Source organism: Ambystoma mexicanum, chromosome 1q (genome assembly GCF_040938575.1).
Source record: "Ambystoma mexicanum isolate Mex_15411 chromosome 1q, UKY_AmexF1_1, whole genome shotgun sequence".
NCBI lineage: Eukaryota > Metazoa > Chordata > Amphibia > Caudata > Ambystomatidae > Ambystoma > Ambystoma mexicanum.
In genome coordinates, this window is record NC_090922.1 from 393,555,153 (window position 1) to 393,573,829 (window position 18,677).

Below are 18,677 nucleotides of genomic sequence, written 5' to 3' on the forward strand. Positions count from 1 at the left end.
GGTATCCCGGCAAGAGAAATGAAAGTAGAAGTTAGATGAAAACAATTGTGTTAACTGAATCGAAGTGGCCCAGCCAGTTTAAGCAAAACCCATTGCACATTCGATACCAAGAGGACCCAAGCCGAACAAGGGAAATCCATATCAAGAGGATCCAAGCCCGAATGAGGGAGAGCCATGGTCCAAGCCCAAACTAGGGAGACCAAGTGTGTATATTATGATAAATGGAGGTCTCCGTCTGAAGAAGGGAGACCCATGAAGAACATTGAAAACGAGAACATGAGCATGTAAAAATCCTGATAGGAATGGAACTTTGAGATTTGTTTGTTGCGACAGACCCTCTGCAGTAAGAGACTGTTATCCAAAAAGAGGCTTTGGCAGAAGGCCCTGATATCTGTGCTTTGAACTGTATCCTCGTAGCCAAGAAGCTAGAGTTTGAGCAAAGCTCGAACGTGCCGCCTTGCCCCGTGCAGAAAAAGTGGGGAAGGGAAGCCAACTGCTCAACCGGCCTGACATATTATTTCTTGAACACTTTTCTTTGTTGCATACATCATTGTCCCACACCATTTGTTATTAGAAGCAAGGAAAGGCAATTGGTTCATTAGTATACGTCCTTTTTATTTGACAGAGACTAGACTAGGACTGCGTTATTATTTGATGGTCGTAGCTTGCTCCCATCCTTCGATTTAGGTTAGATAGGCTTTCGACTGACCCATTGAAGTTCAATAAACACCCTTGAACTGAGATCACTTGTGACCATCGTCACTGTTTGATACCATGCCTTCCTTACAATACTGAACTATGTTTTCCAAACGATCAAAGGTCTAGAAAGATAGGTTATTTGGGGACAAGGGACTCTAAGAATAGCACTTAAGATGCTGAGGCAATCCCTCTGGGAACAGAAACTGGGCCTTCTGGACATACAAAAATATTACTGGGCATTGCAGTTGCAAACAGCAAACAAATGGATGTTTGGGAAGTGTATGAGAGCGAGGGGTCCCCAGGTCCCCTCGCGTCGTACGCTCCTCAGTACAAAGCTTGGACCATGTGCCTCTGGTAGTGGGATTGCCCCTCGCCCTTATGTGAAGTTAACCACGGTTGACTGCTACATAGATGGGACTACTGAGCAGGACACAGGGCATCCATCTTTTGTGCCCCCTTTCGACTCCATCTTGGGTAAACAGGCCTCATTGCGATAGTACAGCAATGCTCAGCTCCCTTTCCACCGCAGCAGCCAAGGACAGAGCCACACACAAGGCGCGCAGGCAGCTGGCTGGCCCCCACCCTTACATTCCCCCTGCGAAGGAAAGCTCTGCGCTTCCATTCTCACGCAGAAGCCGGAGAAAGTTGCAACAACTAATATGATACAGTTTTCTTCCTCTGCGATCACTGCTCGCTTGAGAAACAGCATGTGAACCAGAATGAGCAAAGCACTTTCTGCTTGATTCATCCCCATAAACGTTCCAGCCACCCACCCTCATTTTAGAACAATTTATTGTCCTCCTGAGCCTATGCTCCGAGTAAGGTATTTCATTAGAGTACCAGACCCCCGCCTGTGCTGCAAAACCCACACAACACATCCCTTATTAACCTTCAGCATTTATATTACAATATATGTTTTTACTTGTACTAATGGGTTTGAAATTTAGGAGAAATGTGAAACATAGCTTGATTACTTTACGTGCACAATGAGGTCAATGCCTCCAATTAAAGCCACGAATGACCCAATTGTACTGACAACAATCATTGTGCGTGATTTATGTAGAAATGTGATAAGTAGCACAACATGTTTTAGATGATTTGTTATTTAGTATGTAACATATTAGCTTAGGTAGTGACCACAGTGACCGGACCCTGACCTGCGTGGAACACAAGATGTTTGACGTCCGTCATCTCGTCAGCCACTCAGCCAACCAGGAGGAAGAGATGCCACCCACACCTACAGCACCACAATTCTGGCCAATCGGGTCCATTTAGCATTTTTTGTTAGAGTTACTTTAATTAATATAAATATAAGTGTGATGTAATGAGAAGGGTGAGGGTTTTTTGGGTTATTTCCTAGCTGGAGAAATAAACCATCCTTTGAACTCTTGCAGCCGGGTCTCAGTGCCTCCTTTCCCGACAAGGGGTAGTGTCGGTTATTTTATTTTCTCTCACACGTAGTAAGACAGGGAAAGGCACCTACTGATGCAGACCACGTTAGATTAGAGAGGGAGCTGATAGAGGGACATCCGTGGCTATACATCCTGTATGGACCCACCCTGACGGAGAGCGCTACCCCGGGCAGAAGATAATACAGATAAGGAAGGAAGTGACCAGAGCAATGGGATGAGAAGGGAGAATGGCATTGGAATCGCAACTGTGGGAAAACCCCAACCTACCCGAAATAAAAAAACTGGGCAACCAGACTCAATGGATTGCTAAAGGAATAAGGAGGATAAAAGATGTCATCCAACATGGGGGGGGTGGCTAATATCCTTCCGGGACATGGCAGCAAAATATGATCTGGCCAATAAAGATATATATACATACCTAGGTAAGATTAAGACATGCTTTGGAAAGCAAACTTTTGGATAGCTGGGATGTCCCCTAGCGCTTGCCACTGTAGGCAAATCTGTTGTCAGAGGAACTAAAGGATAAGGCTATTACCATACTGTATCAGACCATTAACAATTTCACGTCCCCTCCACTGACCATGCTGAAAAGTAAATGGGAAACAGATTTGGGTACCCTGGAGGGAGAGGCTCGGGTAGAAGCCCTATTGGCTCAGAGAGAAGCTAATATCTCCAGTAGGCTATGCGTAGTGCAATATAAAATGCTGCATATCATTTACTCTACCAGGCAGGGATTATACTGTATGGGGAGAGTTACTGACTCAGACGATCTTAGGTGCAAGGCTACAGTAGGAGGGAGTTGCCAAAGGATACAGACCTATTGGCCCAGGGTTATTGCAACCATGTCAAGGATAACTGGGACCAAATTCCAAGGTGCCATAGGATGTAAGCGTATGGGGAAAATGTGAGGTCTAAACTGGGAATAGAAACTGCTGGCTATGGCTTTGATGGAGGCCAAGAGAGATATAGCAGCAGAATGGGGAAGCCCTGAGGCCCCTGGCATCGAATCATGGAGGGAGGGACAGAGGGAGGGGGGGGGGAATGGATCGATGTTGTGCACTGGAGGAAAGGGTGTATAGATCACAAAGGTGCCCTACTAAACACCACAAAAAATGGGTGTTGGGAGAAGACTGAGCAGAAATTGAAAACTCATAGGGTCGGATGGTGGGAGGGTGTTTCCTGGCCTGAGACGGGGCTAAACCTAGATGTGATGGACAATCTTGGCAGAAATAACAAGGAAAGAAGGAAGGGCTGGGTGTGTGGATGGATGGCCAGGGGGAAATGATTTGAGAATTCGGTTAGACACTGGAACGTTTTTGTTTATTAGACACTGGAACGTTTTTGTTTATGTTTGGTCATGTATGAAACCAATACAAATCTTTATTTAAAAAAAAGACAAAGATCTTGTTTTCAAATAATATGGATAAACGTTGAACAATGTTCTCCCTTTCTTCAATAGGAGGTGGGTTATTGAAATTTACAGTGAGACTTTCTTTGTAACCATCAAAACGGTTTTGTTAAAGAAGCAACCAAAACAATAACTCCTCCCCTGATATTTCACACCCACTCATTCAATTAAAAAATAAATGTTGGCTCCAATGAGTAAGCTGTCCTAGGTCGACCCAAAAGTCCAAAATACAATAATAACTTGATTATTCAAGAAGTTTGCAGCTACATCAGTAATTCAAAAACGTGTACCGCTATAGGAATTCAAGGAAAGTAGGTGCAGGCTCTTGAGGGACATATTACAGAACACCTAAACTCTACTTGTTGCACATCCTGTATTATATAATTTTATACACTTAATCCTGATATTTAGACATGCTCCTCTTACCAAAACATCGGTTTCCTTCAGGCTCCATTCACCAACTCCACTCCCAATCTGACTGAAACCTACTGTCAGGCTCAACTGTCAAATGTATACCCCAATATATTCCCCATCATGTCAATTAGCCTATGAAGCCTAAGTTTCATAAGCATAACCAGTCAGCACTTACCCTTCAGGTCTAGCAGCTGACCAAAGCAAAGGTTGTGATGACACTGCTCTATCAGGAAAGGAAAGACATGTAACCCTCTGCTCAGAGAAGCAGCTCCAAACGGAAAGAAAACACAGAGGCTAAGAAACTGAAAGCAGCTACTAGCCCCAGATTTCAGTAAAAGGCTATTTATAAACAGACAAAATACCTTCCAGTTTCCGTATACGTGCAGCTCTAATGTCTAGCAGCTTGGCATATTGTTCCAGCTTAATTTCATATTCTTGCTGAAGACTTTCCATTTTCTGAGTCACACCTTCCACCTCTGCCTGAGAAAACATTTTACTTTGTTTTGAGTGTGCAGTTAGATTGAACATTCCAATGGCATGCAAGTTGTGTGAAAACTGATAACAAAATATTTAGACTTATGCATTTATATGTGTATATTTTTTATAATAGTTTTTCTTTCTGTACACAGAAAATAATGTGTCTCATAGAATGAATCTTTTGTAAATGTACTTAATGTTTAACGTAAGGGTGATTCACTATCGACCATGTTATTTTATACAAAATATACAATCAATGTTCCTTGAGCCCAATATCATTAATTCATAGTAAGTTGGTGGAATCCAGTGACAATGCCATCACTAAAATATTAGACATAGTTATAGCCTATTTGGAGGCATATCAAAATGCAATATGAAAAAACTACAGATTTCACAAAATGGCTGGGCAAAAGCCATTCATGGCCTCAAGCAAAGAGAACATGTCATTGGCCTGTGGCGGTCATTGCATTGGTTGCCAGTACAACACTGTATAAGCCATAACGTTCTGTCTTTCACACATAAATGTATTACCGGCTCTGCTCTTCAATACCTGAAGGATCGGATTCTCATCAAAACCCCTTTGTGAACTGTTCGATCCAATAAGGGTATCATCCTCTCTCAACGATGTTTTAAACTCTCAAGATTTGGTTCATAAGTTTATAATGAGTGGGCCCGAAAGGCTTTGAATGAGCTCCCAAGTGAAGTTTAAAAAGGATTTTAAGACCTTCCTATTTAACAAAGATTCCATGTTTTTTTCTATTTCTTTAGTCAATTTCCTTCCTTTTATTTTTATTCGTGTTTGTTTCCGTTTGGTCATTGTATAAAGCTATCTGAGGTCTGCGGGTGAATACCGCTCAATAAGAATTACAATAAATAAAAATAAAATAAATATAGGGCTAAAAAAGAAACACTGCTGATCTGGGGATAAAGGCAGGGCCAAAATGGAGGGCAGACAGTGGTGTGAAGAGTTACGGATGTTGAGGCACACAGAGAACAAAGAATGTACAAGAAGAAGAACAATAGTTGAGGAAAGGGTAGTAATGTGAGGACTTGATGAAGTTATAACCGATGGATATGCAATGGAACAGAATGGGAAATAGGCTCATTGTGGGTGGGGCCAGTAACTATGGTGCATGCAGGTTTTCACAGAAGACTGTCACCTATAAGTAAATTCCTGGTGGCCAAAGATTCCTGTGTTCTTGTTGACTTCCCCCAAATGTTCTTGTGCAGTACTAAACAAATCGTAGCACATTATACAATGTGGCCCAAAGATGTCTGTGCATTTTGACCAAGGTCTTTTGTTCCTGGGCTATAATTATTGATATGCAAAGACAATAACTTGACTTTCTATAGAAGGCTACTTTGCAGGAGTGGAAGTTACGTTCTAGAGATCCAAAATGGTTCTAGGGGCCTAGTTTCTAAGCAGATCAAAGATTCTCCTCAGCACACGGGATTTCAAGATTTTCAACAAAGGAATGTTTTGTTCAGCAGGGTAAATGACAGTGTATTTCACAGAAAAAGGACAGGGGCAGAATGTATCCAACACATAGGATTCTTTATGCTTACCAAGATCAAGTAATTGCATAGGACAAATGGTTCTCTTGCTGATTGATTTTTCAGATGAAGCCTGTATTCTCACTTGCCCTATGGGGACTTGGAAATTCTGAGACTTAAGGGGTGTGACGGATCCCAAAACCATGCAACACAAGAAATGGTGGTTCAGAGAGCCTTTGTTCCAACACAATAGTTGGTTGGAATAAACTACTTTATGGGCCAGGGGTTGATTTGAAAGAAAACTGGGAATTAGTCTCTGATGACAATCTAAACTAATAGAGTCTGGAGGGCCAAAATAATACAGTGTCAGGGTACTCGTTCCTCGTGGGGATACTGATTTATCCCAGATTCTCTTAATGAAACTGCTTCATGGAGCCGGCACCAAGGCACGTCTTTGCTCAGGTTATAGTCACAGGGATATAGTACAGAGACGCTTTTTGCATTACTTCCGTTTCACAGGGATATATTGCCCTGCTTAATGCTTGTAATTTAGCCAGGTGGATAAAGCCTGGCCCACTTCTTCCTGATCCGGGGTTATAGTGCACAGTCCACGAGTTAAGGGTGCTCACTCTCAGTATGGTATGCCTCTTCCGCCAGCAAGAAGTGTTCTCCACTTCCGGTGCATAGCAGAATCCAGATCCAGGTCATGTGACCCTGCCATATACCTTGGCACCGCTATTGGGCTTGCCTCCCCAGATGACTGAGGATCTCTAAAACCTTTCTCCATGCAAATCTCTGGTCCAGTCTTAGGATCTTGGGTCTGGTCGATGGCACTCTCATTCCTTGTTCTGTTGGCTCCTGTAACATTGCTGGTCGATCTGCTCTCAGGCTTGTGTTACTCGGACCTGCATCTGGCTTTCTCCAGCCTTTAATGCCCAGTCTGCTAGACTCTGGTCTGCAGTTTGCTAGTTTGCAATGCTCCACTCTGCAATATTCTAACCTGATTTTCCCACCAGCTTCTCATAGGCGTTGTCTGTATGCTCCATTTGCATAACAACCTTAGCTTACTTAGTTTGTGTTTTTTTCTGGGAACTATGGAATGGCTAATTAGCTTCCAATTCTTATGTGCCCCTTCTTTTGCGGGTCTGTAATGCTCAGAGCTTGAAAGGGCTCAGTGGCCACCTTGATGGTAGACGGATGCCCAGTCTAGCTGGCAGCTCTAGAGTGCTCCACATTCTCCAGCCTCAGTTTCCTAGGGTTGCTCCTGGCCCACAAAGGCTACAGTTTTTTTGTCTCTGCCTCTGTGCTCTTTTCTTCAAGAAAGCTCTGGGACATAGATTGCAGAAATCTCACTTGCAAACAGAGACCTGCGGGATTAGGCAGCAACTTTGATTTCTTTGCTTTAATTTTCCCACATTCTGGTGTTTTGCTCTGTCTGCCCATGTAGGCCATCCCTGAAGAATACAGGATGCAGTGTCCATTGCTTCTCTTTGGGTAATTCTGGTTATTTGAACCAGCTACATCTTTCCAAGTCCCTTCTGAGAAGCAATTTAACACAACTGTTGCCAACGCATATCTGGTCACGGTAAGGCCATATGCTGAGAGGTGGGCTCTTCACCCTATACGACCTGCTAAAAACAATGCACTGGTAGGCTGGACTCTTGGTCTGCAATGTCCCCTCCTGGGCTTAACAAAATGTATCAAACTGATTTTGTCAAAGGGGCAAATTTATTAAGAGATACATGTGCAGAATGAGAGGTGTACTTTGTACCTGCAACCACCTGCACACAAGTCTCCGGTTTACAGAGAGAACTTGAGAGCAAGAGGTGAGACCGGCGTCGAGCCCAAGTAACCCACAGCCAGGCATGCTCTCTGTATTTAAGTGCTGCGTGTGGGCCCTATACTTACATATGAATTGGATGGAAAAGACTCTTAAATGTAATCCTAGTTCTGCATCCTGGTTATCTTCATCATGAGCAAAACCACTAGCATATCATTGCACATGACAGGGTTCCAGGAAAATACATTCCAGCAAGAGAAAAATCGTTTTGGATTACAGCCAGTTAAATATAATACAGTTGCTTATCTGAAAATAAACAGTGAAAAAATAATCGGGGTATCCATTTTGTATACTTTTATTCACTGAAAGTCCCATAAGGTCCCAGTGTATGTTCATTTTTGCAGTGAAATATGTAGGAGGGCTGCGCAATGATACAAGTGATGCAATAGAAGTGTGTTTAAACAAAGAGGTTAATTCTAAGTTAAGTCAGGAAAAGAGTAGTAAGTAATGCCTATGTGAGGGTGGGAGTGATGGACAAATAAAAAGGGAGTGTCCAATAAAACAGTGTGAGTGATGGGACAACACACAAAGTGGGCTCCTCTTGTGTATCCAGTGGAGTTTCTCCAAAAGGAAAGCTCATATTTATGTCCTAAGAGTCCTTCTCCCTCTGGGGGGCACATTAGTCTGCGAACCAATGTTCAAGGTGTGGCCATCAGAAAGCCGCAAAACCAAGTCTTAACATGCCCATAGCATTACAGCTAACCTTAAACTAAAATTGTCCCAAGTCCCTTGGACAACAGAAGAGTTCCCAAAATCCTATCCTGAAATGTCCAACCCTAGTCTACAAAACAAAAGAAAGGAATTTCAAGTGAAAGGTTTTGTCCTGGTGTTACTCACAGTCTGGATCCAGACATTGGGTTCTTTAGCATTTACAGCTCAAACCTCTGAAAGACAGTGGGTTTCCCAGTATTCACATGTTCATGTCCCTCATAGACCTTAGGTTTCTGAGCATCACAGATTCAGGTCTCTCCTGAATCTGTGGCTGGTCTTGCACACGTGCCTGTGTAGCAAGTAGGTATTCCAGCAAAGTGGCAACCAAATACCAAATTGTGGGGGGTTGGGAGGATCTGAAGGACCATGCATTCTCCCAGCCTGCTTCTGCCTCTACTGGGCTTGGTCAGCGACTTTAACAAAGCGTTAATGGTCTGTCTTTGAGCCACCCCTTTTTATTGGCTGGAATAATTACGGTTTTATATAGCGCTTTTATCTAAAAAAAAGCAGTACAAAAGACAGAACAATAGCAGTACATGAAAATGAACAAAGAAAATAAAAACTAGCACTATCCAGAATCTTAGTTCACGTGACGGCTCAGGGAAAAAAATTAAATTCAGGGTGTTTTTTTTTCAAAACTGAACTAGAGAAGAACAAGAACAGATATCTACGGGCAAGGAGTTCCATAGCTTAGGAGGGAGAAGTTGAAAAGAGCGAAAATGTGAGGTAGCACAGGGGGCATGAGGATCAGACAGCAGAAAATTTGAAGCAGAGTGAAGATTTCTAGTAGGATGATAGAGATTAAAGAACAAATATAAAAAGATAGAAGAGGATTGGCCCCCAGGGGGCGCAGGGATGCAGTAACTTCTCTGCGCTGCTCCTCACCCACAGTGTTTTTTGGTACAGGAGCCCCCCCCAGATAGCCCCGTAAGGACCTGAAGTGCCCTCCCACCAGCCCCCCTTGGCTTAATTACACCACAGTGCCTCGCTGGAGCCTTCTCCTGAGTTCTGGAGCCCCAGCTAAGCAGAGATATGGCACGTGACATTCGGCCTGGGAAAAGCCTAGTTCCCGTACTGGCGGCAGGAACCACAGAGAAGAGACCAGTGTCTGTGGTCTGAGGAAGGCCCTTAGAGAAGGAGCGCCACAGCCCGAGATCCCCACCCGGGTGAAGACCTTGAGGCTTGCGGCTCCCCCTCGACCCCGATGGAGGATCGCAGGGGACAGAGTTGAGGTGCAAGGCCTGTCCAGGGAGTGACCGCGCCCCCTCCGAACTGGAGCGTTGTTGCTGCGTTGTTGGGTGAGCCGGGCCTGGGGAGAGGAGGGAGCTGGTGTGAACGCCCAGATACAGGGGGGACCACTGGGTCGCACTCATAGAATCCAATTTGTTGGTGCCCCGGTGGTCCCCGCCTGAGTGGTGGAATTACCCACTGCCTTTGGCCCGGAAATGAGGGCTCACAGCAGGAGGGGAGCATCAGGAGTCTAGGTCTAAGCGGAACCACAGGGGGGGGGGGGTGATCTACATTGTGCCCCTGCCTGGTCTCAATCAAAAAACCAACAGGAGTGAGAAGCTGTGCTTCCGAGGGCCCACGGGGGGTCTACACTGCCACTGCCACTGCCAGCAGCCCCGGGGACTGGAGGGCCATGCTGTCTTCCTTTGCTGCCTGCCTCATTCCTTCACCTCTCCCACCCAGGGCCACCTTCACAACCATCTCCAATCATCAGGGGTTACACAGCCTGAGGAGAGGGTCTTGTGAACATCACCCCTGGTGGGGCCACTCCACAAAGCCGAGAACTACAGACCATATTCTGATGCCTGGAGAGCCGAGCGCCTTTACCCCACGCAGACAGTGCACTGTTCCCCCACAGCGGCACAGTGCTTGCGAACCTAGAGCAGTTTCAACCATCCAAGGAGTGATGTGCGCAGCGGGAGCAGGAGACGTGGGGAGTCAGGCTCAATACGCTGCCTCTACGTTGTCCTTTCTCTGGTGGGCCTACACCCATGAGTTGGTCTACCGCGCTCCAAAGATTCCACTACAAAGTAGGACCTGGGCCCCCCCAGACGACCATGCCCGCCTCAACGCCACCAGTCATGGAGGACACCCACTCCATACGGCAGGCCATGGCAGTGTTGGAGGAAATACAGGGCTTTCGATCGGACATTGGCAGAAAGCTTGATGGGCTAGACAAGAAGGTTGATAAAATGGACGACAGGATCCAGGGTCTTGAGGCGAATCAATCCTCAATTGACACACTGGAGACTCAAATGGATATCAAAATCTCGGAAATGGAAGGGAGGGAAGAGTAGTGTGCCTTGAAAATGGATGACTTTGAAAACCGAGAGCACTAGAACAACCTGAGGATTTTTGGGTTTCCAGAAAGACAGAGAAACACAAGAGACATAATCAAAGCCATAAACAAAGTCATCAGAAAGGTCTTCAAAGATAATAATACCACCAAGCCTACCATCGATAGAGCTCACAGAGCAGGAGGGGGTGCCCGTGGACCACGGTCAGTGCTGGTCAAATTCCAACACTACACAGAGAAAGAAAAAATACTGGACATGGTGAGAAAGAAGGGTCCGGTGGACTGGAGAGCCTTCCAAATATCTATATTTCAAGACGGCTCTGCACTCCCTGACCAAATGGCTTAGATCTAAGGGTGTGCGGTGCAGACGGGGCTTCCCCTTCTCACTGGCCTTTGAGTTTCAGGGGTACAAATACAACCTGGTTACAGAAGATGACATTAATAGAGTGACGCACAAAATTCTTGGAGAGGCCGTGCCAGTGGCCGCCCTCGAGGGGCCGAACGGGACGCAGAGTAAGGACACAAAGAGCAAAGGTTCAGTGAATAGACGTTGTGTCAAGGGGATTAACAAATTTAAGAAACTGAACCCTGCACCCCCCCCCTCAACCTTGAGGGCACAAGGAGATCGTCAGCAGCTTCTAGAAGGGAGCCGGTTACCAAGCCGAACCTCAGGAGACGAGTGTTTCCTCAATAAGATTTGCAATGGTGTGAGGCCGTTCAGGTCCCACTTGTTTGTTTTGTTGTTCCATTTGTGCTGTTTCTCCTTAATGCATAGTGCCAGGGGTCCGTGCTAATACAAAGGAAGGGGGCTCTCTAAATTGGGCTCAGAGGTGTCTATGTAAGAATGGACAACCGTGAGTGGGATAGCGAGTGGTGGTCTGGCACAGCAATGTCCCTGATCTCGCCAGGTGTCCAGATGCCAAGGACGGGGGTGGGAGGGGAGTTCGGGGTTAGGGCAGTTATAGGGGGTATTCCATGTTTAATATTCAGTACAAGGCCATTCTTCAGTGGTTTGGGGTTCCAAAGAGCAGTCAGGTTAGGTTTCAGAGGTCAGTTCACATATTAGACAATACTAGTAAGAGGAGGATCCACGACTTGATCACAGTCCGGAATGGGTAATGCGGATTATACAATGGTACTGGGTTCACTGAATATTAGAGGGCTAAACTCCCCAAACACGAGATCTCTAATGATATGGGAATTTAACCGGCTGAAGTTGGACATCATGTTTCTACAGGAGAGGCACTGGCAGAGGGGGAAGGGGCCTGCATTGAGAGCCATGTTTATACACACGGTCTTTCATGCTTCCAATATATCCAAAAAGAAAGGGGTGGCCGTTCTGGTGGTTAGCAAACTAAACTTAATCCTGAAGGCGGTGTCGAGGGACCCCATTGGGCCGTTTGTGATGGTTAAGGGAGAAGTGAAAGGCAATGTGGTTACCCTAGTCTCTCTATATGCTCCGAATGACGGACAGGACCCATTTTGGACGGAATGGGGGTAAGATTCCGTCGTTTGAGGAAGGCTCTCTGATCATAGGAGGCGATTTCAATATGGCCCTGGACCCTGACGTAGACAGGAAAAGAGTGGATCCCCATGTAGTGTCCCACACGCAGTACAATAAGCCCCTCCACTTTCAACAAGGCAATGAAGAGTTTGGGGTGGTGGATTCTCTCATCCAGATGTGTGGTCGGGACCCCCCGTTCACCTATTACTCAAAAGTGCACAACACCTTCTCAAGAATAGACTACCTTCTGATTGAAAGACCATTAAAAAATTGATTCCTGGAATAAACCACAGGGTCTATACCGTGGTCAGACCATGTCCTGGCAAAAATCAGAATAGGGGAATGGTAGTCAGGAAAACACATTTCTAGGTGGTCCTGCAATGACCTGTTAAAAGATAAGGAGCTTGCCCAAGCACTACTTAAGTCAATCAGATCATTCTTCCAATTCAATGATAATGGAGAGGTGGGGGCTCCGGGAGCATGGGTGGCATTCAAGGCAACGATCCGAGACGTTTTGATAGGAATGAGAGCCAAAAAGAAGACAGAGAGAGCAGCTCAGGAGCTGACCCTAAAGGGAAAAACTATGACCAGGGGGGAAACTTAAGTCTCAAATGTTGCCAGTTGCCTGAAAAAAACTCCAGAAATACAGAGCGAATTGAAAGCCCTCTTGATTTACCAAACTGAGTGCAAGTTGGTGTTCCTCAAACAGAAATACATGGAGAAGGGAGAACAAGCCAATGGAATCGTAGCGTTGAAGTTAAGGGAGCAAAGAAAAGATAGAAGGGTGGCAGTAATACAACCAGCGATGGGAGAAAGACTCCTTGATGACACCCAAATAGCAGAAGAATTCCGTACATTTTATGAAAACCTTTATACTTCCGAATTCAGGGAGGAGGGATCCCTTGTTGACCAGTTCCTTAGCTCCCTCCCCATCCTGTGCCTGCCCCCGGACAAGGTGGCTGCTTTAGAAGCCCCTATTACTGAGGAGGAAGTCCTAGACACCATTGGTAGTATGAAAGGGGGTACAGCGGCAGGGGAGGATGGTTTAACAGTCTGTTTCTTTAAGAAGTTTCTCTCCATTCATGACTAAACATTTTAATAATGCGCTTGATAACAATATTAGGCAACACCTGACCCTGGCAGTTCTGTGGAGTCTATGGAATAATGGTAAATTCAATAACCGCCTCTCATCATGGCCATCTCCGGTAAGTTCGGTGTAGCGGTCCCCGCTGGAAGTCGGGGGTAGACATAAATAAAATAAAAAAATACATATTATATCATATCATACAAGAGGTTAGAAAGAGCCGGTCAACTGTTCTCAGAAGACCACTTCATTGAATACGAGGCCCTGTCCGAGATTCTGGGAACAGAACTGTTAAGTGTGTTTGAGTACTTGCGTCTAAAAGGTATCATGTCTGACCCTATATGGTTCCTCAGGATTTCCTGACCCCTCACACCATTTGAGAAAGTCATTAACGAAGCCACATCACGAAAGGGAATACTCTCTAAATTATACAAGGTGATGGTCCCGTCGGAGCTAGAAGGGAGACAGAACTTTAAGCAATTTTGGGTCAAATAAGCAGGGTGGGATATCTCAGACGATGCTTGGGGCAAAGTATATAAACTAATGTTCTCTGAAAACCTCTACACCTCAGCAATGGAGCACAATTTCAAAGTGCAAAGTGTTGCATTGTTGGCACTTAACCCCACCCCCTTAACTTTCCAAGATGTTCCTGGGATCTTCCCCTCTCTGCCCCGGGTCTGTGGTCAGGTGGGTTCATGGAACCACATGTGGTGGTCTTCTTCAAAGGTAAATGTTTACTGGTCGGATGCCCTCAGTTGGATCAAAGACATACTGTGTATAATTCCCTACAGGTTCTCTTGGGCGTCCCTGACGAGGATACCAACAATCCAAGATTCCCAAACTTTAGTGAAGCAATGCTGAGAACGGGGAGGGTGGCCCTATCCAAAAAATGCAAAGGCAGCTCCTTAACTTCAAAAAATGATTGGATGAACAAACCTTGGGACATATTCACGTTTGAAAAACTGTCAGTTGTAGTTAATGACTCTGTGGAATCGTTTCATATTGAGTGGGGAATTTTCCTTCTAAAATGGGGGAGTGACAGATTGAAACACTGTTTCCTGATACAACAGTCTAAATGAAGTGCTTAACTTGACCCTATTCCAAGCCAGCAACTGCAAGGGGATTAATGTGGCCCTCAATGAACTGGTGCCGCCAATAGGTTTTGTTCTTCTGTCTTATGTAGCTGATCCGCTGTCTTGACTGATTGAATGTTCACTGTGTGTTTTTCTTTTTTCAAGGGAAATTGACAATTGTTGTGTTTCTATTCAGTATGATGTATTTACTAACAATGCCAATAAACATTTAAGTTAAAAAATAAAATTAAAAAAAGGTACAAGAGTGGGGATGCTTTTAAACACAGAGCATAGAGACTGATATTCGAATCACCGTTGAACTGACAGACAGTGGAGACGAGCAAGGTAGGGCATGACATGAGAACATTAAGTTAGACCAAATAGGGGCCTAACTGCTGAATGCAAAATGCAGCGTAAATGAAGATGAACATAGTTTGGAAGACCTACATGAAGGGAACAACAATAGAACCAAAGTTTGAAGCAAAGTTTTAGTTGAAACAAAGGTAAGCAGATTATGAATTATTTTGATGTCAAAAGCAAGAAAGAACAACGGCTGCAATCTGAGACTGTAATGAGAAAACCAATTATAAAGATGAATCTTTATAATTGATGGTAAGAATTAGGAAGATGAAGTGGAGAAAAGAAGATGAAAGGAGGAAAATAAATCCTAGAAGCAGCAAGAAAGAATAGGATTTCAGTTTTTATTTTTAGGAAGACATAGGAAACAATGGGACTGAGATTAAGGAAGCTAAAGATGCGGGGGCGTGGCTAACCGCCATGTAGAGTGGACGCGTCTTCGGTGAGCTTCGCTCGAAGGGTAATGATAAGCCGCTCTACAGGACACCGTAGCTTCATCCGAACCCGCTGAAACATCACACGAGCTGCTGAAGCCTGGAAGAGGTCCCGGAGCTCCACACACACGAGGGTTGAAGCCCTAAAGACCTAAACGCGGCTGGCGAAAACCCGCGTAACTCGAGGCCAAGATGGCAGCCTCCTCCTGCTGAGCCCGGGGAGTCGTGCGCTGGCCCAGCGATCCGCGGAAGCGGCGGACCTTCACTGCATTTCGGAGAGGAGGAGTATCGGAGAGCGGTCAGGAGGAGTCCTGCCGGGCTCGAGACCAGCCCCGCTGGAAGCAGGTGCAGCGGAGGCGCTGCCTGGGCCGCTGGGGCGCGCCGTCGGCCCCGCAGCGGAGACCGGCGAAGATCAGGGACCAGACCGGACGCCGGTTGCCCTGCCCCCGCTCCTGGACTCGTCCCTGCCGGGCCTGCGTCGTCGACCGGAGCGGCTGGAGGCGCCAGCCGGCCCCGCGGCGGAGACCGGCGAGATCGGGGACCAGACCGGACCCGCCTGCTGAGGCGAGGTAAGAGAGAGGGAGACCAGTCTGGGTGCGGACGCCGGCTGCTCTACCCCGCTCCTGGACTCGACCCGCCATCGGTGCCGCTGCGGCCTGCGTGGCCCTGACGCCCGGCTGCCCGCCCGGCGGCCCGAGGAGGGAAGCGGAGGCGGGCCGGCCGGCCGGAGACCGGGAGTGGTCTGCCTGGGGACCCGTATGAGACCGCAATCGCTGCCTGGAAGAGAGGGGATCGATTGGAACAGAAACTCCATCCACCTGAGGTGAGCAGAACGGGGGCCCTCCCCGCGCGCCATAAACCAGCCATATACCAGCCCCTTCTAAGATACCCTCAACGCCAGACACTAGAGAAGGAGCCCCACCACACGCAGCGGAATGCTGCCCAGCCGAGCCAAACCCCGCACCCCTCCCCGCGCAATACACCTATATCTCAGACGGCACTAGCATTGAGGCGGATTGAAAGCGCCCCGGGGAGACTGGGGGAGCTGGCGACTGTCCCCCCGCGGTGAAGGACCACACACCGCCCCATCCGGGAGCCGGGAGCAGGGGCGCACCAAACGCCTTCACATATTGAGACCTGGAGCTTTTGTCGTGGAACCCGTCCCGGTGCCTGAAGTTCACAGAACCGCAGGAATGTCTGGCCTGGATAGTTCAACGGGAAGGGGAGCTAGGTCCAAGCAGCGACAGACCACCCTGGACGCTTACACAGCCAATGAACCCCCCGACCCCGGGTGTCCAGACACGGCAACGGCTAGTAAGGAAACAGGCCCCACCGTAGCGCCAACTGAACCCAGCAACACCCAACTCCTGGAGGCCATCACATTATTCCAGGCAACAATGGTGAACAAAATCGATGCTGTGGCCATAGATCTGGGCCTCCTACGCCAGGACGTCCGCTCCCTGGCGGGCAGGACCGAGGCACTTGAGACCCAGGTACGGGAAAACACTGAAGCGAAAACCCAGCTCCTGCACGACGTGGATGGCCTGCCGCAGAGGGTCAAGAACCTGGAGGACAGGGCAGAGGAGGCCGAAGGGAGGGCTCGCCGGAATAACATCCGACTGCTTGGCGTACCGGAGGGCATCGAGGGCCCAGACCCCACCAACTACATAGAGAACCTCCTGCTGCAGGAGATTGGAGCAGAGAAGCTATCGCAGGGTTTCTCCATCGAAAGGGCACATAGATCACTCGCTAAGAAACCTCCACCAGGCGGCCCACCTAGGCCTATGATAGCAAAAGTACTAAACTATAGAGACCGCGAGATCATTCTAGCATTCTCGCGCTCAGGGGGTCAGATCCTGAGGAACTCAGCCAACATTGCGATCTACCCTGATTATACCTTTCAAGTACAGATGGACAGAGCTCAGTTCATACATACTAAGGCCAGATTGAAAGCTGCCGGAGGGAAATACATGCTTTTGTACCCCTCTAGGCTAAAGGTGATATATAAAAATAGAACCCACCTGTTTGACACCCCGGCGCTGGCTCGGGACTGGATGGACGAGCAGCAATTACCAGACATTGAAGATAAAAGACGTAAGCCGCATTGAACCACCCTCCACGACTGCAGAGGAACGGTTCTTACCCCAAGTGCACAGCAACAATAAATTGAGCCCTATGAGCAGCTGAATTGATCTTACTACGCGGAACACCGAAGCAACAGCTCCCTCAACCCCCAGGAGTTTTTTTTTCTTCATCAGGGTACATTTACCCGCCCGTAGGGCACCCGAAGACCATGCTTGCTCTCAAGGAGCGGAAACGGGACAGTCATGACGGGGATCGCCCCGTTGGACCAGTTCTATGTTGGGGAAGTTTATCAGGGGGGAGGGAAATACAGGGAAGTTACACCCACGTTGGGACTTTTGAACAAGAAATACCGAGACCTCGGGATGACCTCACTACAGACGCACCACTAACAGGACCCCGATTGAGACAGTGGGGGAACATTGGGCACAATTATGCTCATGGCTGAAACAATAAAAATAATGACGTGGAACGTCAGAGGCATGAACAGTTATGTGAAACAACGCCAGATTCACACATATCTGCGACGCTGCAAGGTCGGAATTGCTATGCTCCAAGAGACACACCTAACGGAGGAGAAACTGAAGACGCTAGCCAAAACATGGCGAGGGACCATGATCGGATCCACCTATTCCTCATACGCAAGAGGGGTCCTGATATGGATCGACCCGACCGTCCCCTTCAGGATAACGAGCACCAAGACGGATGACGAGGGTAGGATGGCACTTGTGCAGGGTACGGTGGAGGGGAGAGACCTGTGCCTGGTTAGCACTTATGCACCTAATCACGACGCCACCCCCTTCTTCCACTCCCTATATTCCAGACTAGGCCCATATGTAAACTGTGTTGTGATTTGGGGCGGTGACCACAACTGCACCCTTGACCCACTTAAAGACAGGTCCGATGCCAAACACTCCCGCCCATCCCCCCCAGCCAAGATATTGTCCAAACTAATGACCCAACTATCACTCTGTGATCTGTGCAGGGAACTAGACCCGGAGCGACGAGAATACTCCTTCTCCCCACCGCACAAAGTCCACACCAGGCTGGACTACATGCTGGTCAGTCAGGAGCAGCAAGCCACCTTTCGGGAAGCACAGTACTTACCTAGAGTACTGTCAGACCATTCCCCCTTGATAGTCACGTGGGAGGTATTCCCGCCCAGACTCCCGGTTCCCACGTGGAGACTGCGGGCCGAGGCCCTGCTGGATGCTACCTTCCGGGATCACATACAAGACAGCACAGACGAATGCTGGCAAAACAATCTAGGCAGTGTAGATTGTATTAGCACCGCATGGGAGGCATATAAGGTGGTCATGAGAGGGGACATGCTAGCAGCGGGGGGAGGGGCTCAGAGATCCATTGTGAACTCCCTGGTAGACG

General features: G+C 47.4%; 1 protein-coding gene across 2 annotated transcripts in view; it reads right to left on the reverse strand.

Annotated features, from left to right (window-relative positions):
- Positions 1–18,677, reverse strand: part of RPGRIP1L (RPGRIP1 like) — a 1,574,704-nt gene that overhangs the window by 777,517 nt on the left and 778,510 nt on the right. For both annotated transcript variants that reach the window (XM_069639571.1, XM_069639577.1), the window contains exon 15: positions 4,296–4,413. In XM_069639571.1, the coding sequence (XP_069495672.1) occupies positions 4,296–4,413 (118 nt within the window). The remainder of the gene's footprint in view (positions 1–4,295; positions 4,414–18,677) is intronic.